Consider the following 25381-nt stretch of genomic DNA (forward strand, 5'->3'; position numbering starts at 1 on the left):
TGTACCTTCTGATGAATGAAGAGAAAAAGATATTCATGTTTTCATGGTGCCCCTATTCCTTATCACACTGTAAGTCCTATCTCATCTGTCATTTATTGACTTGTGTTATTTATAACATCTTTCTCATATTCTTTTTCATTTATTTAATAAGTATTGACTGTGTAGGTAATTACTCTATCGACAGGATGAATCAGACATGGATCCTGCTATTAGGATGATTACAGTGTAGCCAGGAATAAAATAAGATAAAAACAGAGAGGCAAACCATAAGAGACTCTTAACTGAGAACAAACTCTGAGGGTTGCTAGAGGAAAGGTGAGTGGGAGGATAGGGTAATTGGGTGATGGGCAATAAAGGAGGGCACTTGTAATGAGCACTGGGTGTTCTATGCAACTGATGAATCACTAAATTCTCCTCTTGAAACTAATAATGTACTACATGTTAACTAACATGAATTTTTTAAAAACGAATCTTTAAATCCAAGCTAGAGATTGAAAATTATGAGAAACTAGTATAGATAAAAGTGGTATAGGAAGCCAAAAAGAAATGTCTCGGTTTATTATTTTACATGTTGGATTTAAGCAGCCTACTTAATGGGAAATTGCAAACATTTTTTTTTCTAATTTTGAGGCCTTTTTTTTTTTTTAAGATTTTATTTATTTATTCATGAGAGAGGCAGAGACATAGGCAGAGGGAGAAGTAGGCTCCATGCAGGGAACCTGATGTGGGACTCCATCCCGGGACCCCAGGATCCCTGAGTCAAAGGCAGTCGCTCAACTGCTGAGCCACCCAGGCGTCCCTTGAAGCCACTTTTTTTTTTTTAAGATTTTATTTATTTATTCATGAGAATACACAGAGAAGAGAGAGAGAGAGAGGCAGAGACAAAAGCAGAAGGAGAAGCAGGCTCCATACAGGGAGCCTGACGTGGGACTCGATCCCGGGTCTCCAGGATCATGCCTTGGGCTGTAAGCGGCACTAAACCACTGAGCCACCGGGGCTGCCCTGAAGCCACTTTTATATTAATTTGAATTTCATTTTCATGCCACTTTATTCATTTCAGAGAGAGTGTGAGCAGGGGTGAGAGAGGGACAGATGGAGAGGGAGAGAGAAACTTAAGCAGGCTGCATGCCCAGCAGGGAGCCCACCTCTAGGCTAGATCTCATGACCCTGAGATCATGAACTGAGCCCAAATCAAGAGTCTGACATTTAACCAACTAAGCCACCCAGGTGCCCCAATTTTCATGCCATTTTAGATACAATGTATTTGTTTTTCAGTTTTGTTTTAGGTAATATTTTTAGCAATTGGATTTGAAAATCAAAATATATCCTTGTAAGTTATATGATCAGGATGAACTAATTGCCCAGAAGAAAAGTCTGAGGTTTTATAATCTTATTTGGTTTGACTCTCAGTAGAGGAATCAGACATCATTGATCTGGAGAAACGCTATTGGTTGCTAAAGGCTCAATCCCGGACTGGTCGATTTGATTTAGAGACGTTTGGCCCATTGGTTTCACCACCCATTCGTCCATCTCTAAGTGAAGGTAGGAATCATTCTATTTTCTACAAATGTTCTTTGGTAAACACACCTGAAGCCACCCTTATTTTTAATCAATATATCTTAGGTCTAAAAGACTATAGTGTTATAAATTTGCAAGCATAATAGAAAATAGCATAATAGAAAAAAACTAAAAGAGGAATTAAGATTGTAGTCTTGAGCTTCCTATTCTACCTATGTAACCTTGCATAAATCAGGTTAGGTCCCTGCACCTGAATATCCTCAAATATAAAAGGAGTTTGATCAAGTTAGTCATTGTATTACAATGAAGTTTCTTAGCCACTGGTGCAGGGATTAGGGTGATGACCACCACATGGGTAGAGTTCTAGGTTCCACACATAACCACGTCTTCCTCTCCTTATGTGCCTCTACTCTTTTTCTTCTACATAAAAAGGTTCTAGTGCTGTATCCTTCTTCCTACCAAAAAGAGATTAGGAAACTATTGGACTGGACCATCTCTGAGATCCTTGCTAGCTCTAAACTTTTCATTACTCTTTTTTTTTTTTTTTTTTTTATTAGGAATACAAAGAATAATTGTGGGTGATATAAAAGTCGTATTTGGAACTTGAATATTTGGGTTCTGTTTTTTATTCTGACCTTTTTAAACTTTTTTTACATTTGGTAAATCATTTAACCCCTCCTGAGCTTTAGTTTTCTACTCTTTAAACTGAGGAATTATATTCTTAAAATATACAGTCTATATTCATCAGATTCCGAGGGTACTTCAGAAATACTTACTGGAAGAGCCAGAACAGATAGGGCTCTGGGCTTTTCTACCTACTTCACCAGTGCAATTGTGATTCTACCTTTTTAGAATTGGATATTGAGAAATAATTAGATTTGAAAACAAAATTATTCCATTTATATATTTTGTAAAAAAGTTTAAAAACCACAGGATTATAAATTCTCTTTCATTTCTGATTCTAAATATTTATTTATAAAACATAAACTATACAAAGAAGACTGTAGTCCAGAATATCTTTTGTTTGTAATAATAAGGTGTGTTATTTCTCTTTGCTTAATGAAAGCGTTTATGGGAGCTTACATTACATCATGTTATATCTGGGAGTATACAGCTCAGCTTTTATCCTTCAGTTTTCCTTTTTCTTCTCCATCTTTCTAAGTAAGGATAATTATAATTCCTGATTTTTCAGTTTTTAATTTTTTTACATACTATTGTCATTTTTAGCTGTTAGAACTGATAGAAGGTAGGGACAAACAGGCAAATACAACCAAACACTAATGATTATAATGTATTTTCTGTGAGGATCTTAAGTTTTAGCTATACCAGGAGAAAAATACTTCCTGAGACCATGGGAACTACTGATAAAACTTTTTTTTTTTTAATTTGACCAGTTTATGGGGAGTCATGCCTTCTTTTATAAACATGGTATTATTAACATTAGGAGACTTGCTAGCTGTGATTTATGGTGTTTTTTTCCTATTTCACAGGTTTGTTTAATGCTTTTGATGAAAATCGTGACAATCACATAGATTTTAAGGAGATATCTTGTGGGTTATCAGCCTGTTGCAGGGGACCCCTGGCTGAAAGGCAAAAATGTAAGTGTGTTAAATTGTGTTAAACATTTAATTTAAACAATTAAAAGTTTACAAATTGTATATACAGAGAAAAAGTTAGCATTCATCCCTGTAAAATTATCTGTGTATTAAGGCTTGAATTTTTATCATGTTGTCAGGTTGGCAAAGAGCAATCTCATGTTGAGGTTTTGCTGAGGTCAGTCTAAGGATTCAATCTTCTCTTTGTGATTAATAATGGAATTGATTTTCCTGATGAATTTGCAGTTCATGATAAGTGAACTACATCAGTCACAATATATTTGACAGTGTTAAGCATTTAGAAAATATTTTCTGCCAATTGTATACATTAATATTTTATTAGTAAGATGAAATTTACGATCAAAACACAATTTTATTAAATACTAAAATGGTCTTTTAAACCTAGCTAAATGTTATTATAGCATAATTTACAAGCATAAGTACATTACATTATTAAATCTTAACCATATTTGAGAAAATTCAGCAGTTTACATTTAATTGGAATCTAATTCTAATGTATTTACTAGGGTCATCATCTCTGTGTCTTTCCAAAATACAGCTTCACAGATGTCACCTATTTTGGGTGTGCAATTTGGTATTTTAATCTTCTTTTGTAATACTTATTATGGTGCAGTCAGTTGATTTAATAGCATAATTTTATGGAAGTATATTGAGATAGATAATTATTTAATCTTAAAAATTCAGCATTCTTCCCTGATAATAAACCATTACTACAGTCTGGCTTTTATAGTAAATTATTTGTTCTCATTAAAGTTCTAATATTAAATAAGCTGAAATCTTTACTTCTCAAGTGAGGTTAATTATCGCCTTCAATTTGTTTTTAATTTCTTTTTTGGGCAGCCCGGATGGCTCAGCGGTTTAGCGCCGCCTTCAGCCCGGGGTATGATCCTAGAGACCCGGGATCGAGTCCCACATCAGGCTCCCTGCATGGAATGGAGCCTGCTTCTCCCTCTGCCTGTGTCTCTGCCTCTCTCTCTCTCTCTCTCTCTCTTTCTCTCTCTTTCTTTCTCTCTGTGTCTCTCATGAATAAATAAAATCTTTAAAATATTTTTTCTTTTTTGCTGATGGACTAACAGAAGTCAGCAAACTATCGTGATTTGGAGTTAATTAGAAATGTGCTGATATTTCTTTTTTTTTTTATATTTCTTTTCTTTTAAGATTTTATTTACTTAGAGAATGCACAAGTTAGGGGAGGAGCAAAAGGAGAGGGAGAAGCAGACTTCTTGCTGAGCATGGAGCCTGACACAGGGCTTGATCTCAGGTCCCTGAGATCATGACCTGAGCCAAAGTCAGACGCCTGACTAAGCCACCCAGGCACCCCTGTGCTGATATTTCTGATTCTTAGCATGTTGTATATAAACTTCATCGAAGAGTTGAAATTTTTCTTTGGCAAAAAAATTGAGTGTGCATTAATTACATTAGAGAGGCAGAGTAGAAGCAGACCATCTTTAGAACACCAAGTTATGACATATTTTTTTTTTTTTTAAAGAGAGAGAGAGATCGTGAGTACAAGGGTGGAAGAGGCAGCAGGATAGTTTCAAGCAACTCCCCACTGAGTGTGGAGCTCAAAGTGGGGCTCAATCTCATGATCCTGAGATCATGACCTGAAGCCAAAACCAATAGTCAGACACTTAACTGACTGAGCCACACAGGTTCCTCACCTTGTTACTGATTCTTAATGTAAATGGAATATATTTAACAGTATAAAAATCAACTGCAATGATCAGTTTTAAATATTATAAATTAATTTAAAGGCTTGAATTATCTTCTCAAAACCTGTGAGGTATTATATAGTAACTTAACCCTTTTTTATTAGTTTGCAAGGAATTTAGCTCTAGATTTGGGAGAAGGATAGGACTCCATAACCTCGGTAGTGATTCAGAGAGAGATTTATGAAGTATGCAGGAAGTCCTACAAGTTCAGTGGACTTTTTTTTTTTTTTTTTTTTTTTTTAGTTCAGTGGACTTTAATGACATACTGTAGTTTGCTCCAGATGAGAACTTAATCCAGAATGTACTGGCTTGAGAAACTTAAGTGATTCTACTAGGGCAGCTTCTAGTGAAAGGCATTGTACTTCAGAATAGAAAAGTAACTTCCCTCCATAAGAATTTCTTTTCTTTAGTTTGCTTCAAGGTGTTTGATGTTGACCGTGATGGAGTTCTCTCCAAGGTTGAACTCAGAGACATGGTGGTTGCACTTTTAGAGGTGTGGAAGGACAACCGCACAGATGATATCCCAGTAAGTACTGATTGTATACATATTGTTGCATGTAAACTTCCAATAGGAAAATAGAGTAGAGAATTTAAAAAGAAAGAGAGAGAAAAGTAGTTGTTATTACTTTGAGTTGCTGTATTCTGCTACTACTCAGAATATTCATAGCTGAAGATACAAAACCAGGAAGAGAATGTGCCTTAAAAAATTTAGTAGACTAAACTTACTGTAGGAAAATTCTCTTAATTTTTTCAAAGCAAATCTAAGAACCTATTTATTTAGGTAATTTTTTAAAAAGTACTTGACTGATGATTACTAGAGGGGAAGATCATGGGGGATGAATTAAACAGGCGATGGGTATTAAGGAGGGCACTTGTGATGATGCACAGTGGGTGATGTATGGAATTGTTGAATCACTATATTGTATACCTGAAACTGATAACAAGACTAAAAATATAAAATATTTTAAAAATTTTTTAATAAAAAAATTTTAAATACTTGGCCAAAATACAGTATACTTTAGCCATTGAATAATAAAAATGATAAGTACTCTTTTCTAATTATTCCTTTGGATTTCTGTTTATAAAGGAGCTGCATATGGATCTATCTGACATTGTGGAAGGCATATTGAATGCACATGATACCACAAAGGTGAGTCTAGCTAGAACTAGAACAAATTATATTCTTTAGTAAAAATACCATGTGGTCTGAATTAGGATATATAGTTTATATACATATTTGAATCTCTTCTGCATCACCTCCATCAAGTGTTTATTTGGACCTACAGTTAGAGTACCTCTAAGTTGTCTCTAAAGCTAGCACATTCGTCCTTTTTTTTCTTTAATTTAAAAATTTTATTTATTTATTTGAGAGAGAGAGAGCGTGCACACAAGCAGGGCTAGGGGGAAGGGCAGAGAGAGAAGCAAGGCTCCCCAATGAGCAGGGAGCCCAACTTGGGACTTGATCCCAGGACCCCAAATGGTGACCTAAGCTGAAGGCAGATGCTTAACTGACTGAGCCACCCAGGCATCCCAACCCATTCCATCTTTAAATAACTTTGTTAAGTATTTATATATACATTTATATTTTATAAGCTAGATATTTTATAAAAATAAGGTAGACACAGCCCTTGTCATCTGTAGTTTATGATATTTATTTTTCCCATTTTAATAAGTTATGGTAGGGCTAACTTGATATTGCTCCATGTAGCAATGATAATGAAATGGTAACAGTTTACAGTAAAACTTGGACTTTTCAGCCAAACCTATTAACCATAGTCACTAGAGACAGATTATGTCATTATTACACTTCTTTTTGTATCTTTAGATTTAAAATTAACATACAAAGAAGAAACTGTATTATGTGAACTAATAATTATAATCACAGTACTTTAAAATCTTTTATCATATATGGTTATGTAGTGAAAAGAGAACATATCAGTACCATTAAATTATAAAAGCCAAAAACATTACTTCATCTAGAATTGAATACATGCAGTAAAAAACATTTGATTATAGTTTTGCTGAAGAAGAAAAAAATAAATGTTGCTTTTATATGTATATGTAATTTTTTGTACATGTTGATACCACAAAAATTTTGCTTTACTCAACTTATAAATTGTTCGATTGTTTTTTGGGAAAATTTAGTGTAGTTACTCATTTTTGATATGTCAAAAATTTATTATCAAGTTCCTTTAAATATCTAAGAAGTTTGATAGTATTGTGAGATGTTTCTAAGAAGGTCTTAGAAAATTATTAGAATGAAAGTGCATAATCCAGAGAGTCCGCTATTGCTTTCAAAATTTGTAAATATGGGACACCTGGGTGGCTCAGCGGTTTAGCACCTGCCTTGGGCCCAGGGCGTGATCCCAGAGTCCTGAGATTGAGTCCCATGTCAGGCTCCCTGCATGGAGCCTGCTTCTCCCTCTGCCTATGTGTTGTCTGCCTCTCTCTGTGTCTCTCACGAATAAATAAATAAAATCTTTTTTAAAAAATTTGTAAATATTCCACTTTCCCTATTCAGAGCCCTTTGTGGCTTTCCATAACCAGAAGATAATGTGAGTTATTTCCTAGGTCTTATTGGAGGAATGAAGATTGTTGGTGATAAATTATCCCTATTACCATTGACTGCTTTGACAGAGTTTTGTTACTTTTAAACTCATCCTATATGGTCTAGTTTTCAGATGAACACATAGCATCTACTTTAAATTATTGGTTTTGTTTTCAGAAAAATTACCAATATAAGTTTAATAAACCAGATTTTATTCAAATGCTATAAAAATGAGGACATTCTTAACATGAGATCTTCTAAAATATTTCTCTTTCAGATGGGCCATCTTACTCTAGAAGACTATCAGATCTGGAGTGTGAAAAATGTTCTTGCCAATGAATTTTTGAATCTCCTTTTCCAGGTATGTTTAAGGCAAATGACAGGTATAGAGAGTAGTAGTACCAATAATTCTACATATTTTTCATTGTGTAGTAGTTATTACAATATTCAACTATAAAACCACATATTATAAAAAGAACTACATTATCCTGTATACACCTGAAAGATGGTTAAGGTAGAGTATAAAAGAGCCCTTTGAAGCATCTCAAAATCATGACATGGGAGATGAGAAATTATATAGCTGATTATGTTTATTTATCTTATAAGTCATGGTAGACCAGCATGTTAAATACATGGAGAATAGTTTAGATTGCAAAAATCATCATAATTTTGTATTTTTCTTCACTGTTATCTTTTTTAAAGGCCTTCCCTAACAAGTCAGGCAGTGTGAACAGAAAGATGGATTGTAAGTAGGCAGCTGTAAAATTTTGAATGTACACAGTTTCTCCAGTTAGGAGATTATCTTGGCTGCAAAGCTGTTTCTAATTTTATTTTTAAACTCTAGAAGAACCAAGAAAGGTTGAAGGAGGAGCGAATAAGTGCCAGGAATGAACATTCAGTCATAAGACTTGCCAGATTTCCACTATTTTCCTGGTTAGAGTAGTTCTCTTCCTCTAATTAAGAAAAAGTAATTTTAATTTCCCATTTTTTATAATTCTTCATATATAAATATTAAGTTGATTTAGTAGTTGGTATTTTAGATTCTTCTGTCATGTGCTTCTATTGTAAATAAAGAAAAACTTGTCTGTGCATGGCTATGTTAGAATAAATGGAAATTGGTCTCTTCCTGATAGCTAGTGACTAATTACTATGTATATAAAACATATATAATCTAATAAGCCTGTAATATCCATTTATATCAGTCAGTTGCTCTACAATCAGTTTACAGCAGGGATTTAAGTAGATGGCTTTATAAAATATAAACATGTATAAAAAATCTATAAATCACTAAACAGAAATGGCTTTCTTGGTAATATGAAAATTAATCAACTATTTTTATCTCCTTTAAAATAACATCCTCAGGGCAGCCTTGGTGGCGCAACGGTGTAGCGCTGCCTGCAGTCCCACGTCTGGCTCCCTGCATGGAGCCTGCTTCTCCCTCTGCCTGTGTCTCTGCCTCTTTCTCTCTCTCTCTGCGTCTCTCATGAATAAATAAATAAGATCTTTTAAAAATAAAATAAATAAATAAATAAATAAATAAATAAATAAATAAATAAATAACATCCTCATTAGTTTTTCTCATAACTGTATAAAACATTTAGATCGCCAAGGTTTATGTCCCTGTCATCTTCTAGCTCTCACATAGCATAGCATTGACTTTTTTGTATTGTCTTTTCTATTTTCTCTTATCAAGGACTTTCAGTGGCACTATTTTTCTATGACTAACTTATAAATAAGCATTTGCTTGAGATTTACTTTTGTGTATATGTGTCTCTAACATTATATTATGAAGAGCTGAAAGGTAGTTTTCATTGAATACCTATCACCCACATTTAACATTGCATTTTACTATATTCGCTTTATTTCATATACAACATGCTTTTAAAACTGTATGTTCACTTAGTATATGAGTAAGAAGACTTTTATCCTGAGTTGTTTTGTTTTCTATGTGTCTTAAAATTGGTAGAGTTAGGTGGTAAGTTTGGCAATAGAAGCTTGAATTACACTCTTAGTTTATTTGTCAAGATCCTTATTGGCCAAATGTTTTGGTATTTAAGTGTAACATGTATAAGTGTCAATAAAATTAGAAAACCATGCTGTAGTAATATCTTTATTTTTTATCTTTTTTGTAACTCAATGCCCAATATTTTGTAGAGGAATCAGAGTCTTGTTTCTTGTGTTTGTCAAAAAGCATCAAATTTCTAAAAAGCCAGGCAGCCCCAGTGGCCCAGCATGTAGTGCCACCTTCAGCCCAGGGTGTGATCCTGGAGACCTGGGATCGAGTCCAATGTTAGGCTCCCACCATGGAGCCTGCTTCTCCCTCTGCCTGTGTCTCTGCCCCCCCACCTCTCTCATGAATAAATAAATAAAATCTTTAAAAAAATTTTTTTTTCTAAAAAGCGTGATAGGCAGAAAAATGCCCACCACCTCCACCACCAGTTATCCATGTCCTAATCCCTGGAACCTGTGTGTATGTTATCTTACACGGCAAAAGGAACTTTGCAGGTGTGTCAGGTTAAGGACTCTGAGATAGGGAGATTAGCCTAGCAGATGGTCCTCTGTAATCACATGAGTCCTTAAAAGTAGAGCACCTCTTCCAGCTGAGGTCAAAGAGAGAGAGGGAGGGAGGGAATGGGGGGAGTAGGAGGAGGTGACATCAGAAGAGTTAGAGATGCAAAGTTGCTGGTTTTGAGATAGAGGAATGGGCTATGAGCAAAGTAATGTGGGTGAACTCTGGAAGCTGGAAAAGACAGGAAATGTATACTTTTATTTTTTTAAAATATTGATTGATTGATAATAGAGGGAGAGAGAGAGAGAGAGAGAGAGGCAGAGACATACATAGGAGGAGGGAGAAGCAGGCTCCATGCCAGGAGCCTGATGTGGGACTCGATCCCGGTACTCCAGGATCGCGCCGTGGGCCAAAGGCAGGCGCCAAACCACTGAGCCACCCAGGGATCCCCAAATGTATCCTTTTAACCTCCAGAAAGGAATGCAGCTCTGCTGATATCTTGATTTTTAACCTAGTGAAACCCATGTCTGACTTTTGACTTACCGAACTTTATTTAAGATAATAAATTTGCATTGTTTTAAGATACTGAACTTGTGATAATTTGTTACAGATGCAATACAAAACCAATGCAGGGATGTCTGGGTAGCTCAGTGGTTGAGCATCTGCCTTTGGCTCAGGGTGTGATCCTGGGGTCCTGGGATTGAGTCTTGCATCAGGCTCCCTGCAGGGACCCTGCGTCTTCCTCCTGCCTATGTCTCTGCCTCTCTCTGTCTCTCTCATGAATAAATAAATAAAAACCTTAAAAAAAAAATGCAGAGGGAGGTCATCCATATTTATGATTTGTAAGGCTCAGCATCTTAAAGATATCAATTCTCTTTAAGTTGATTTGTGGATCTGGTGCACTAACAGTCAAAATCCTCAAAAGTTTAATGTTGTCATTGTTTTTGTTGAACTTGACAAACTGATTGTAAGTACATACAGAAGTGGAAAGAGCCAAAAGTAGCCAAGATAATGTAAAGAACAGTGTTAGAGGACTGAGGTTACTGGATATTGGAGCTTCTTATAAAACAGCAATATTAAGACAATGTCTTACGTACGTGAAGATAGACATAAGTGGAATAATATTGAGTTTTTAAACAGACCTACATGTATATGATCACTTGATTTATAACCAAGAAGACATTGCATTGCAGATGAGGAGTGATCTTGTCAAATAAAGGTGTACTAGGTCAATTGGTCTATCTCCTTGGGGGAAAAATGCATCATTATTCCTACCTCATGCCATAGATGAAAATTACTTCCAAGTGGGATTATAATGTAATAAATTTGAAAAGTAAAATTAAAGCATTTAAAAAATAATGTACAAGAATATTTTAATGACTGAGGTGGCAAAGAGTTTTTTAAAAGGATATAGAAAGCATTAACCACAAAGGAAACGTTAAATAAAATTGAGGTGTTTTTTTTTTTTTTAATTGTGAGATACCATTAAGAAGTGAAAAGATAAGCCATGCAGTGGGAGAGGCTTTTTATAATAAGACTCGTGTCTAGAACATACAGAGAATAAAAATCAATAGAAAAGGGTAAAACTTCAATATAAAAATGTATAAGGAGGGGATCCCTGGGTGGCTCAGCAGTTTGGTGCCTTTGGCCCAGGGCACGATCCTGGAGTCCTGGGATCGAGTCCCACATCGGGCTCCCGGCATGGAGCCTGCTTCTCTCTCCTCCTGTGTCTCTGCGCGCCTCTCTCTCTCTCTCTCTCTCTCTCTCTCTGTGTCTCTCTCTCTCTCTCACATAAATAAATAAATAAATAAATAAATAAATAAATAAATAAATAAATCTTTTAAAAAGTATAAAGAAAACCTGAAGAGATGCTTCACAAAAGAGAATATCCAAATAGTTAATATTTAGATAAATGTTATGAAAAGGGGCCCCTTAGTCATCATGGAAACACTATTAAAACCACATATGAGGGGATCCTTAGGTGGCCTAGTGGTTTGGTGCCTGCCTTTGGCCCGGGGCGTGATCCTGGGGACCCAGGATCAAGTCCCATGTCAGGCTCCCTGCAAGGAGCCTGCTTCTCCCTCTGCCTGTCTCTGCCTCTCTCTCTCTCTGTGTCTCATGAATAAATAAAATCTTTAATAAAAAAATATATATATATATGAAATACCAGTAGACATGCCCCAGAATGGTTAGTTTTTAGTGATATGAAGTAATGGTGAGGATAACAAGAACTTGGAATTCTGAAACATTGCGAGGAGGCATATAAATTATTACAAATACTTTGGAAATTGCCTGGCAGTATTTATAAAAGCTGAACATATGCATACCCCATGACCCATGAAGTTTACCCCATATATTAACCTTACAGAAATGTGTATATCTAAGCACCAAAAGACATACAGGTAAGATCTTGTGACTTGTTATAGCCCAAAACAGAAAATGACCCAAATATGTATCAACCATAAATACATAAACAATAAGTAAATTGTGGCACATGCATAGAGTGGTATACTGTAACACAATAAAAGTAAGTATAATAGTGCCACACATAAAAACATGGATGAATCTTATATAACTTGAGTTAAAAATACTATACCAAAAAAATTCAGAAGCAGGCAAAACCTACCTATTCTGTGTTGATAGAATTCAGGATCATAGATACATCAAAGGGGTTCAGTTGGTGTGTAGGAAGGAACCCAAAGTGGGATTTTAGGTGAGGTAGCAGTGTTCTGTTTCTTGTCTGGGTAAAGATTTTCATAGATGTTACTTTGTGAAAAGTCACTGAACTGTACACTTAAGATGTGTTCACTTGTAAGCATGAATACTATATTTCCATTTTCTATAAGTCGTTTTGATATAAAATAGGTTTTGGGGCACCTGCATGGCTCAGTCACCAGTTAAGCATCCGATTCATGATTTTGGCTCCGGTCATGATCTCAGGGTCCTCAGATCAAGTCCTGCATCAGGCTCAGTGGGGAGTCTGCTTGGGGAGTTGTCTCTTCCTCTACCCCTTCCCAACCTCTGTGCCTGTGTACATGCACGCCCCTCCCCCATAAGTAAATAAGTCTTTTTTTTTTTTTTTAAGATTTTATTTATTTATTCATGAAAGAGAGAAAAAGGCAGAAACACAGGGAGAGGGAGAAGCAGGCTCCATAACAGGAAGCCCGATGTGGGACTCCATCCCGGGACTCCAGGATCACGCCCTGGGCTGAAGGCAGGCGCCGAACTGCTGAGCCACCCAGGGATCCCCAAATCTTTTTTTAAAAAAGATTTCAAAAGCTCAAGTGTTTGTCAGTGTTAGAATGGATGAAACAAACAGTGGTGTGTTCAAACCGTGGAATACTACTCAATGATAAAAGTGAACTGCTGCTACATAGATGAATCTGAAAAACTCAATTTGTGGATTTTGTTATATAAATGTTACCTCAGAAGGTAAACAAAACTGTAAACATATTGAACTCTGTGGTTAATGTTAGCCATGCTGATGTATTTATGAAAAACTGTACTAATGTCTATAATTTACTTTGAAATGCATCCAAAAATTAAGATGGATTGATGGATGAATTAAGGGATAGATAGGTGAAAGTATAATAAAATGTTAATATTGAAATCTAGGTAATGGGTATGATGTGTTCAATATAAAATTCTTTCAACTTTTTTTTTGAAAATTTTCATGAGAAAATATTGAAAAAATTACATCTTTTATGATGATATTTAGAGAAAGCAAATAAATTAAGGAGGAAATGAGCCTCAAAAAAACCTATTTAGCATTAGTGGTAATAATTTTATCTTTGAACTGTTTAAACTGCCACCCATTTCTTTTGTCTCTTATATCCTCTTCATCTCACCTTCATCCCCAGGTGCCATGATATGCTGTTCAGATTTCAGGAATGAAAATAATATTCTCTGCATGAGATATATTAAAATATATAGTATCAATGAAATATTCTGGAAAATGGTTCTTTTCTTTCTTCATTCTCTCTGTCTCCCTTCCACCCTCCCTCATTCCTTTCCTATCTCACACAGAGATTTGGAGGTTGACCTCTATTGAACTAGTTCATTAAAAAAAAAAAAGTTTAAAGTTCAAATTTGCTCACGTGAACCTTTGATAATTCATTAGTTGAAAGCTGTTGCTAATTCAGATTCCCATCTACACAGTGGAACTTGTGCAGAGAATGTGAAATATAATATAGCTCAGTCATTGGCACTAGTCAGTGAAGTTTGATTTATCACTTTTTCTCTAGGTGTGTCACATAGTTCTGGGATTAAGACCAGCTACTCCAGAAGAGGAAGGACAAATTATTAGGTAAGTTTGTAATTTCAATCTGTGTAGTTTTCATTTCATAGTTGATATTTCTGACACCAGAAATACATTAATAAATAACAGCGTGTCCCGTTTTAATACAATCATTATGGTGAAACTTTGTTTCTCCAAATTAATCTCATATTGAAATATTTTTGCTATAGTAATTTCCTGACCAAGGGATTGGATTGATTTAGAAGTCAAATTCTTTTTAGCATTAAAATTGAGTTGAGTACTGAATTTAATTTTTTTGAAATAAGACATTTTATAAGATAAAAGGTAGCAATTTTTCCTTACTGCAAGACAATTCATGTTTATTGTAGAAAGATTGTAGGGGATCCCTGGGTGGCTCAGCGGTTGAGCGCCTGCCTTTGGCCCAGGGCCTGATTCTGGAGTCCCAGGCTTGATTCCCACATCAGGCTCCCTGCATGGAGCCTGCCTCTCGCTCTGCCTGTGTCTCTGCCTCTCTCTCTCTGTGTCTCTCATGAATAAATAAATAAAATCTTTAAAAAAAAAAAAAAAGAAAAAGAAAGATTGTAAAGTAGAGGTAAACAAAAAGCAAACAAATGCCCATCATCTCTGTATTTACAGGTAATTGCTCTTGACATTTTTTCAGCTTTATTGAGGTATAATTAACATCTAAAATTGTAAAGTATATAAAGTATACAATGTGATTTGATATATGTATGCATTGTGAAGGATTCTTTCCATTGAGGGAATTACTTGCCCCTCACATACTTTTGTGTGTGTGTGAGAATATTTAAGTTCTACTCCAATCCCTCACATACTTTTTTTGTGTGTATGAGAACATTTAAGTTGTACTCACAGTTACACACTATAGTGTTATCAAGTGGTAGTCAACCATGTTATACGTTATATCTGCAGACTTAATTCATCTTATCATAAAAATTTGTACCCTTTTTCACCTATTCTCTATTAACCCCAACCCCCAGCAATCGCTTTTCTACTGTTTCTGAATTCAACCCTTTTTTTTTTTTTTAAAGATTCTACATATAAGTGATATATACCGTTCAATATTTATCTCTCTTTGGCTTCTATCCTCATCCATGTTGCTGTAAATGGTAGAATTTCCTTAAGACTGGATAATATTCCATTGTATATATGTACCACATTTTGTTTGTCCATTCATTCATTGTTGGATACTTGTTTCCATATTTTGATTTTTGTGAATAATGCTGCAAAGAATATGTAATTAAAGCTATCATCTTCAATATAATGATTTTGTTTCCTTCGGTTATATACCCAGAAGTGGGATTGCTAGATCATATGGTAGTTCTTTTTTTAATCTCATGTAAAACGTGGTTTTTATATTCCCATCAGCAGTGTATAAGAGTTCTTTTTTTCTCAGCATTTTTGCCAGTGTATATTATCTCTTGTCTTTTTGATAATCGCCATCCTGACAGGTGTGAAATGATACCTCATTGTTGTTTTGATTTGTATTTCCCTGATGATTAGTGATGTTAAACATCTTTTCATGTAGCTGTTGGCCATTTGTATGGCTTTTTTAGAACAATGTCTACTCAGGTTCTTTCCCATTTTTTAATTGATTATTATTTTTTTACTACTAAATTGTAAGAATTTCTTATGTATATATTTTGGATATAATCCCTTATCAGATCTGTGGTTTGCAGATATTTCTTCCCATTTCATTGATTGCCTTTTAGTTCTGTTGATGGTCACACTATTGACACTTTTATATTCCTATACCCACATATGTATGTATGCCTTTGTTAGAATTTGTAATTTTTTTTAAAAAATATTTCAAAATATTGTTTTATTTTGGGCCTCCTCATTTTCACTGCAGATCATATCAAATGACCCTTTTACATATCAATAAGGCCTCTTATAATTTCAGTGACTGGCACAGGCCTTGTTCATCCCCTATTTTTAATCTATATTTTTAAAAATACAATTTAGTAACAAAGTCTGTATCCCTTTGGTTATGTATTTAGGCAGAATTACTTGAAGTAAAATATCTTGGTTAATAGGCATGTGTGTTTTTTATAGCTATGATTGAAATTTTTTTATTCAGTTTTTGATATATTAAGTATCTTTCAGTACTTTAGTGTTACCATAATACTATACATTTGTATAGAAAGTTTCAGAAACAGGACCAAATCTCTACTAAACTTTGCCTTTAGAATAAATTCAATATAAAAAAAAGAATAAATTCAATAGACAGTTTTGTCACCTAAAAGTAGTGTGTATACAAATTTTTTAGTAGTTTCTTCTGGTGTAGGACTGCTTGATAAAAGAAAGTTTACTAAAACAGAGTTGTTTGGAATGCCTGAGAGGATTAGGTAGTCAATATTTAAAGAAGAATGCCAGTTGAGATTCAGATTAATTGAAGTAGCAAAGTGTATTTTCCAGTTTTAAAGTGTTTTCATAAAAACTCTAGACTCATGTAGTCTTTTTAATTTTCATGCTCAGAAGACTCATTCTTGTTTATAATATTCATATGTTGACAGAGTTGTTTGAATCTTTTTCTGATTTTTAACTCTCATTTAAAAAATGATAAATACATTAAGTGTAGGGGCACCTGGGTGGCTCCATGGTTGAGCATCTGCCTTTGGCTCAGGTCATGGTCCCAGGGTCCTGGATCAAGTCCCACATCAGGCTCCCTGGATGGAGCCTACTTCTCCTTCTGCCTACGTCGCTGCTTCTCTGTGTGTCTCTCATGAATAAATAAGTAAAATCTTTAAAAATAAATAAATACATTAAGTGTACAAATGAGGTATTGTAAAGAAATACTGAAAGACTTTATGTAGCTGCAGTAGCTTTGTTTTTCTTACAGTATTGCAATCTAATTTCATCACATACTAATATCTTCTGAAGTCAGCATGACTTAGCATAGATACTAAGAATGCTATCTAGATGAATACTGGGTGATGTATGAAATTGTTGAATCGCTATATTGTACACCTGAAACTAATATAACACTGTACGTTAACTAACTGGAATTAAAATAAAAACTTTTTTAAAAAGAAAAATATTGATTAAAAAAAGTATGCTGTATAGCTCTGTGTATATATTTCTTGGCTTAATTATTTAGCAAATGCCTATAGCATCCCTATTTAAAAATATAATAGTGGTATAATCACATGTCTTTATAGAATTTTGTTCTTCGCACAACAGTTTCACTTTGCATTATTTCATCTATTCCTTAGAATAACTGCATTAAATTACTGTCACCATATCATTTTATAAAAGAGGAAACTGAGATTGACTGAAGTTGAAGGACTTAGCAAAAATTGCATGGAAGTGGCAGAATCAAGTCTAGGGCCTTTTTCATTGAAAACACAAATAATGTGCTTTCTCTATTCCTTAATTTTCAATAAATCTGAATTTTAAATTCTAGATTCTAACTTGGTTAATTTCATTTGTGATTTTTGAGTTTAGTTTGATTTTGCCTCCATTTTCATGTCTGATTTTTAAAGGATGGATCAGGTTGGTACTATAAGCAATGAAGTGAATAAAATACTTCTAACTTAAAGATTCAGTAATTTGTTTCAAAATTAGTATCATGATTTCTGCTGTGGCTGGGTGAAGAACTCAGCAGATCCTCTCCCTGAAAAGCAACTGAACAAAATATAATAACACTGTGCAAAGTTGTCAGCAAACTTTCAGGACTCTGGAAATTGACCAGAGGTATTCAGCAAGTTAGGAAGCATTTATTCAAGTATTATTTATTATTAAACTACTAAACCTCAGTAAGAATAGTGGGAATCCATAGTAATTTTATCTGGGGCTGGCCCTGTTCCCTCCTATGCAGCATGATAGTTTTACCAAAGCAGAGGTGACAAGGCAGACTTAATTTGGAATAGAGCAAGAATTCTCTATTCCAAATAGAGAGTATTCCAAATAGAGAGTGCCTGCCTAAGAAAAAAATGAATAAATAAAATAGTGATCATGGTGGCAGTCAGGGAACATCATTAGCTTTTGGTTGAAATATTAGTCAAGGAAAGTAACGAAGAGATCCGGAGAACAGTATAACAATAGTGTATATTGATAATCTTCCCCAATCCCAAATGAACTGGAAGGCTGCTTGTATATACAAGGCCATGCTCAAGCTCAGCAGAAACCACAGAAGACTTTAGCTATCGATTCATTCCTGATTGAATGTGAGACTTTGCACATGCAGAAAATACACACCAAGGAGGGTTTGTAAACTGCCTGAACTTTGCATAATTTCCCAAACTGAACTGATATAAGAAAAAAGGCGCACGTGTCACTGACTCAAGATGTTTCAGCACAGCGCCTCACCAGTCATTGGCTGACCAGTAAGTTATACTCTCCTCAAGGAGGCCAAACTTAAATGTAAGAAATAATAATGAAGAAAACAGCAGCTTCACACTGCATGGGAAACAGACTTTAGAATTGTCCAGGAAGTCATAAGGCAAAACTCACAGGCAGTATCAGAATACAGAGTTGGTGAGATATATTATGAAATATGTCCACTTCTCAGTAACAGAAGATCATGAAACATGCAACAAAATAGGAAAACATGACCCACATACCATGGTGGTGGTAGGGAACAATACTAATTAATAGAAACTGTCACTGAGGTAGCCCCAGATGTCTGACCTAGAATACAAAGAGTTCAAAGCAGAATTATAAATATTTTCACTGCTAAAGGAAGCTTTGTTTAAAGAATTAAAGGAAAGTATAATGATATTAACCAATCAAATATAAACTATCAATAAAGATAAAGATTTTAAAAATGAACTAAATGGAAAATCTGAAGTTGAAAATTACAATAAATGAAAATTCATTACAGCGACTCAGCAACAGATTGGAGCTGCAGAGAAATAACCAGCAAAATTGAGTATGGATAAATAGATTTTTCCAATATGAAGAACAGAAAAAATAAAAATGAATAGAACCTAAGATTGTAGAACACCAGAGACAACTATATCAAAACACACATAATGGAAATCCCAAAAGGAGGAGAGAAAGGAACAGAAAAAAATTTTTTGACAAAATAATGGCATAATACCTTCTAAAATTACTAAAAGTTGTTAATCCAAGAAGCTCAATAAACTTAGAAGGAGGTTAAAAACAGATCCACATCTATAAACATATCACAGTCAAACTGTTCAAAGCTACAAAAAAGAAGCTCCTAAAACTAGAAAGAGATAAATGACTCCATCTGTAAAAGGCAACCCCAGTAAAATTAATGGCTGACCATTTGTTTTTAGAAATGATGAATGTCAGTAGACAGTGGGATGACATTCAGAGTGCTGAAGGGGGAAAAACTATCAACCCAGAATTCTTTATGCAGCAGAACTATCCTTCAAATTAAGGTAATTTGAAAACATTCCCATATAAACACTGTTGCAATTAAACACGTTTCAAATGCTGAAGGATTAAAATAACTTAAAATACTGAAGGAACTTCTTCATGCTAAAACAAAGTGACCCTAGACAATAATTTGAACTACACAAAGAAATCTAGAGCACCAGTAAACTTAATAATAAGACAGTATAAATATATTTTTCTCTTTCATCCTTTTAACACTTTAAAATACAAAACCATAAGACAATAATTTGAAAGCTATGTTCCAAAGATGTCCTATGCATGACAATAATATACAACCAAGAGAATAGGAAGTGAACTATATTTGAGCAACTTCTATAGTTTACTGAAATAAATTAGTATTAATCTGAAGTAGCATGTATTAAGCTTTATTTTATACCCCTAGAGCAACCAATAAGAAAATAATCCCAAATATAGTCTTAAAAATAATAATTAAAATGATATACTAGAAAACGATCTATTTAATACAAAAAGGGAAGTAAAGGAGGAATAGAGAAAACAAAAATAAAAAAAATACTTGAGACAAATAGAAAATAACAAAATGGTAGACACAAATCCATATCAATAATTACCTTAAATATAAATGGATTAAATAATTATCAAAAGCTAAAGATAGTCTGATTTTTTAAATCTAAATACTTGAGATTCAAAGACACAAATAGATTGAAAGTAAAATGATGAAATAGCTATAACCAGACATAGGGTAACCATAAGAAAGCTGAAGTGGATGTACTGATACTAGGAAAAAATGGCTTTTAGGCAAAGAATTGTTACTACAGGCAGACATTTATAATGATAAAAGTTTCAATTTGTCAGAAGATAAAAAAATTATAAATACATGTGCACCCAACAGCAGAACAGCATCCAACAGTAGAGTACATACTCAAGTACACATGGAATATTGTACAGGACTGACTATATATTAAGCCATGGATTATTATACTGTGGCCCTTGGCTAACTTTGGTCCATTGCCTGATTGTATATAGCCTGCAAGCTAAAAGTGTTTTTTTTTTACGTTGTTTTTGTACACTGAGAACCACAAAGCCCAGCTGAGAGAAGTTAAAATCTAAAGAGAGATCAGTTAAAGCTATTGAGACTGAGGAGTAAAAAGAAAAAAGAACAGAGGAAAATGAACAGAGCTTACTCGACCTATGGAATAGCAGCAATCATACCAGGATACATGCAATAGGAATCCTAGAAGAAGGGAGAAAGTGGCAGAATATTTGAAGAAATAACGGCCTTGAACTCCAAGAAGGATAAAACTCTAAGTAATTCACACCAAGACACATTATAATTAGATCGTCAGAAGCCTAAGGACAGAGAAAGTTTTAAAAGCAGGAGAAAAACTACCCATCACATGCAGTAGATCCTCAATAAGATTAGCAGCAGATTTCTCATCAGAAATCTTGGAATCCAGAAGTGAGCAGAATAGTATTTTTATTCTGTATCTGGGAAAAGTATTTTTTCAAGTGTGATTTGGATTTTAAGTTGAATTCTTATATGTGTGACACTAAAAGCATGAGCAACCAAAGAAAAAATAGATAAAATTGATTTCTTTATAATTTAAAACTTCTTTTTTTTTTATCAAAAGACATTATCAAGAAAATAAAACAACAACCTGCAAAATGGGAGATAATGTTTGTAAATCTAGATCTTCCAGGAGTCAAGTAATGAGAATATATACAGAACTCCTACAGTTCACCAACAAAAAACTCAACTAAAAACTGGGCAAAGGACTTGAATACACATTTTTCCAGAGATGACCTACAAATGGTCATCGAGCACATAGAAAGATGTTCAAAGTCATTAGTCATTAAGGAAATGCAACTCAAAAACGCAGTAATTCTACTTTGTACTTACTAGGCTGTTTATAATTTTAAAAATGGAAAATAAATTTTGTGAGGATGTGGAGAAATTGAGACACTGATACAAAACTGGTAAAACTGTAAAATGGTGTAGACTGCTATGCAAAAATATTGGTAGTTCCTCAGCATGGAATCACTATTTAATCTGGCAATTCCACTTCTAGGTATATACCCTAAACAGTTGAAAACAGGAACTCAAATAATTGTACACAAATGTTCATAGCAACACTATACACAATAGCCAGTAAGAGGAAACAGTCCACATAGCCATTAGTGGATGAATGGATGAACAAAAAGTGGAATATGCAAGCTCTGGAATATTATTCAGCCTTACAAAGGAATGGTGTACTCATGCATGCAGCAACATGGATGAACCTCACAAATGAAAAAAGCCAAATAGAGAAGGTCACATATTGAATGATTCTATTTATATGAAATGTTCAGAATAGGTAAATGAATAGATAAAAGCAAAATGGTGCTTGTCAAGGGTTGGGGGAAGGGAGTAATAGGAAATAACTGCATAGTGTATAACTGCTCAGTTGGCATGTATGAGAATGTTTTGGAGAAATATGCGTAGCAAAGAAGTGACTATTTTAAAATGTATAATTGAGTGGCATTAGTACATTCAAAATATGTTACCATCTTATGTTATGAATTTCTCCTCCATAAAAACAGATTTTTTTTAAATCCCCATGGATGCCACTTCACACCCACTTGAACATTTATGATAGAAAAAACAGACAATAATAACCATTGCCAAGAATATGGAAAAACTAGAACTATTATACCTGATAAAAATGTTAAATGGTGTGGCCACTTTGGAAAACAGCTTGCCAATTTCAAATTATCAGATGTTAGGTGGATAAACAAAATATGGTGTATACACACCCGTGGATTGCATTATAAATAGTATTTCGGGGGGTGTCAGTCAGTTAAGTAGCCAACTCTTGATTTTGGCTCGTGATCTCAGGGTCCTGGGATTGAGCTCCATGTCAGGCTTCATGCTCAGTGGGGAGTCTGCTTGAGATTCTCTATCTCTCCCTTTGCCCCTCCCCCCCTACTTGTGCTTTCTCCCTCTTTCTCTAAAGAAAATGAATGTTTAAAAAAAAAAAAAGAAAAAAAAGAAAAGAAATGTTTAGAAAAATAGTATTTGCAATGGAATAACAAAGCACAAAGTAACGATAATTTGTTACAACATAGATGAACCTCAAAAACATTATGGTAAGTTAGAGAGGCCAGATGTTAAAAGACCATGTGTTGTATTATTCCATTTATATGAAATGTTCAGAAAAGGGAAATTTGTAAGAGATAAAAAATAGAGTAGGGTTTCCTGGGCTGAGGTAGTAACAGAAATTGACTAAAAGTGGGCACAGGATAGCTTTTAAGGGTAATGGAATTGTTCTAGAATTGGATTATTAGATTGTGGTGATTATTGCACATGTCTATAAATTTACCACATTTGATTTATACTCTTTAATTCAGGTAAATTTTATGTTACATAAATTATTCCTCATTAAAACTATTTTTAAAACATCAAATATGAAGCTTGATAGTGGTTTTATGACACCTGAAATTGACTTATCAGTGTTTCACTAATGGAAACTCTGGTAGTCTCCCGAGTATATCTGTCATGTTTTTCCTTTGTAAAAATTTCTAATGATGATTTCTGGATGTCATTCTGTGTGGTCATCTGTTTCATATACCATTTAATGTATTGAATTTCTATTGTATGTACAGAGGATGGTTAGAACGAGAGAGCAGGTACGGTCTGCAACCAGGACACAATTGGTTTATCATCTCCATGCAGTGGTGGCAGCAGTGGAAAGAATATGTCAAATATGTGAGTATGCTTCCCTTTTGCATATTTCATAGGATTTTCAACTCCATCAGACTTTGTGTGACTACTGGCCAATAATAAAATGGTTCGACGTAGATAAGGACTTGAAGGGGCAAGAAATGAGTAACTGTGTGATACTTCTAGGGACCAACCTCTGTGCTTACACTTCCACGTAAATTTCCTCTCTTGCAACAACTCTGTGAGGAAGGTAATAATAGACATGGGGGTGCAAGTATATACACCTTACGTATTTAATTAAATCCTCACAGTATCCCTGGGAGGAAGGTGGTATGAATTTACTTTACTTGTGACGAACCTGAGGCTGAGATTAAAGGTAACCTAAATATCTTGCTTAGGGTGGAAGTTCTGGGATCAAACCCAAGGACTGACTGACTTTTAAGCCATTGGTGTCTCAACCACATCATTTACATTATCCTTTATTCACCTTTTTCATCAAAATGTTGAAGAGCCTTGTGTGGGTAAGAAGTGTTGATTTTCTATTTAAGAAAGTTAATATCAGGATTAACATTAAAACTCAATTTCTTAACAATAATCTGCCATTGTTCCAAATAAAGGGTTAAAAGGGACATTCTCATTAGTGAATATTCTCATCTTACTTAAAATAGAATGAATTTTTCTTCAGAATTAAAAAGACTCAGAGAAACGCCAGGAATCAAATTTCTTCCTACTTGGAGAGCCAGTTGATATATAGACTGATTGTTAGTTGCCAAATGATCACTAACCTTATTATTTGATTCATATTTTCTATAATGTCCTTTTCTGTCATTGTTTGTCAGAATATTGGTAGACTGTTTATATTATCTACTTCATTATTCTGCCTGGTTCTTTTTCCATTTTGCAGTTTTGATATTGGTTTTCACATATAAAATACATTAATTGATACTGTTGAAGGAGTAGAAAAGTAGGCAAATGACTTCAAACCTTGTAGGTAGATAATGATGGTGATTGTAAACAGAAAATGAAAACAGTGGGGTAAAGCATCACAGTCTATTTTGAAATGCTTTTTGTCCTTTATATTCTTAGATTAGCCTTAGAATGAATGGTTCTTAATGTCTTACTGGCTATAGACTAAAAGAGTAACCTCATTTTGTATTTTATATTACTTTTCATTTCCTGTAGGAACACGGTAGAGGTCTTGTTCTTAGCAGCACAACCCTTATAAACAGACAGAAGTGCACTGCTGAGAACACAGACCTGATTTGCTCTTGCCTGCCATAACTCTTCTACACATTAAAAGAATTAGTGGAGGGTGGTAAGGGAGAGATGTAGAGGGGAAAAATCTACACTTAAGTATCATATTCTCTCCACTCTGGGATTCTATATTACTGTCTAGTATGCATCTGTCAAATGCAGGCTTTAAAGTTTACTTTAAAATGAAACTGCTTAGAGGCGCCTGGGTGGCTCATTTGGTTAAGCATCTGACTCTTGATGTCAGCTCGTGTCATGCTATCAGGGTCATGAGATCAAGCCCTGAGTCGGGCTCCATGCTCAGCTCAGAGTCTGCTTGAGATCTTCTGCTGTACCACCACCACCCTTAACCCTGCTGCTCTCACATGTGTGCTTTCTCTCTCTCTCAAATAAATAAATAAATAAATATTTTTTAAAAAAAATTTTATTTAAAAAAATAAAATGAAATTGATTAAATTGGTGAGAAAGATATCAGTTTCTGTGTAGGGAAGGGTAGCAGAGACTGCAACTTATTTAATAAGGGAAAAATGTAAATTGAATAATAGCAGTCCTTTCTGAAGATAATGTTAATTAGAAAAGTGTTCTTTACTAAATAAAAGGCAACTTCCTTTTAAATGCATAACTTTTTAAAAAAGTGATATTCTGGGCCTTGTCTGTAAATGAGATTAAGAACAGTAACCTCTATCATAGGATGTTATGAAGATTGAAGGAGTTGATACATGTTAAGCATTTAATTTTTTTAAAGATTTTATTTATTCATAAGAGACACAGAGAGAGGCAGAGACATAGGCAGAGGGAGAAGCAGGCTCCCTGCAGGGAGCCGGATGTGGGACTTGATCCTGGGACTCCAGGACCATGCCCTGAACCAAGGGCAGCCGCTCAACAGCTGAGCTACCCAGGCGTCCCCATGTTAAGCCTTTTAAAAC

At 34.5% G+C, this 25381-nt stretch overlaps 1 protein-coding gene across 1 annotated transcript in view; it reads left to right on the plus strand.

The window, feature by feature from the left end:
- The window catches only part of USP32 (ubiquitin specific peptidase 32), a 202388-nt gene that overhangs the window by 128108 nt on the left and 48899 nt on the right, over positions 1-25381 (plus strand). Inside the window, exons 6-12 of the mRNA XM_025996072.2 lie at positions 1411-1542; positions 3009-3116; positions 5257-5372; positions 5934-5996; positions 7672-7755; positions 14148-14209; positions 23147-23249. Coding sequence (XP_025851857.1) covers positions 1411-1542; positions 3009-3116; positions 5257-5372; positions 5934-5996; positions 7672-7755; positions 14148-14209; positions 23147-23249 — 668 coding nt within the window. The remainder of the gene's footprint in view (positions 1-1410; positions 1543-3008; positions 3117-5256; positions 5373-5933; positions 5997-7671; positions 7756-14147; positions 14210-23146; positions 23250-25381) is intronic.

The sequence above is a fragment of the Vulpes vulpes genome, chromosome 2 (assembly GCF_048418805.1).
Source record: "Vulpes vulpes isolate BD-2025 chromosome 2, VulVul3, whole genome shotgun sequence".
In the NCBI taxonomy this organism is placed as follows: domain Eukaryota; kingdom Metazoa; phylum Chordata; class Mammalia; order Carnivora; family Canidae; genus Vulpes; species Vulpes vulpes.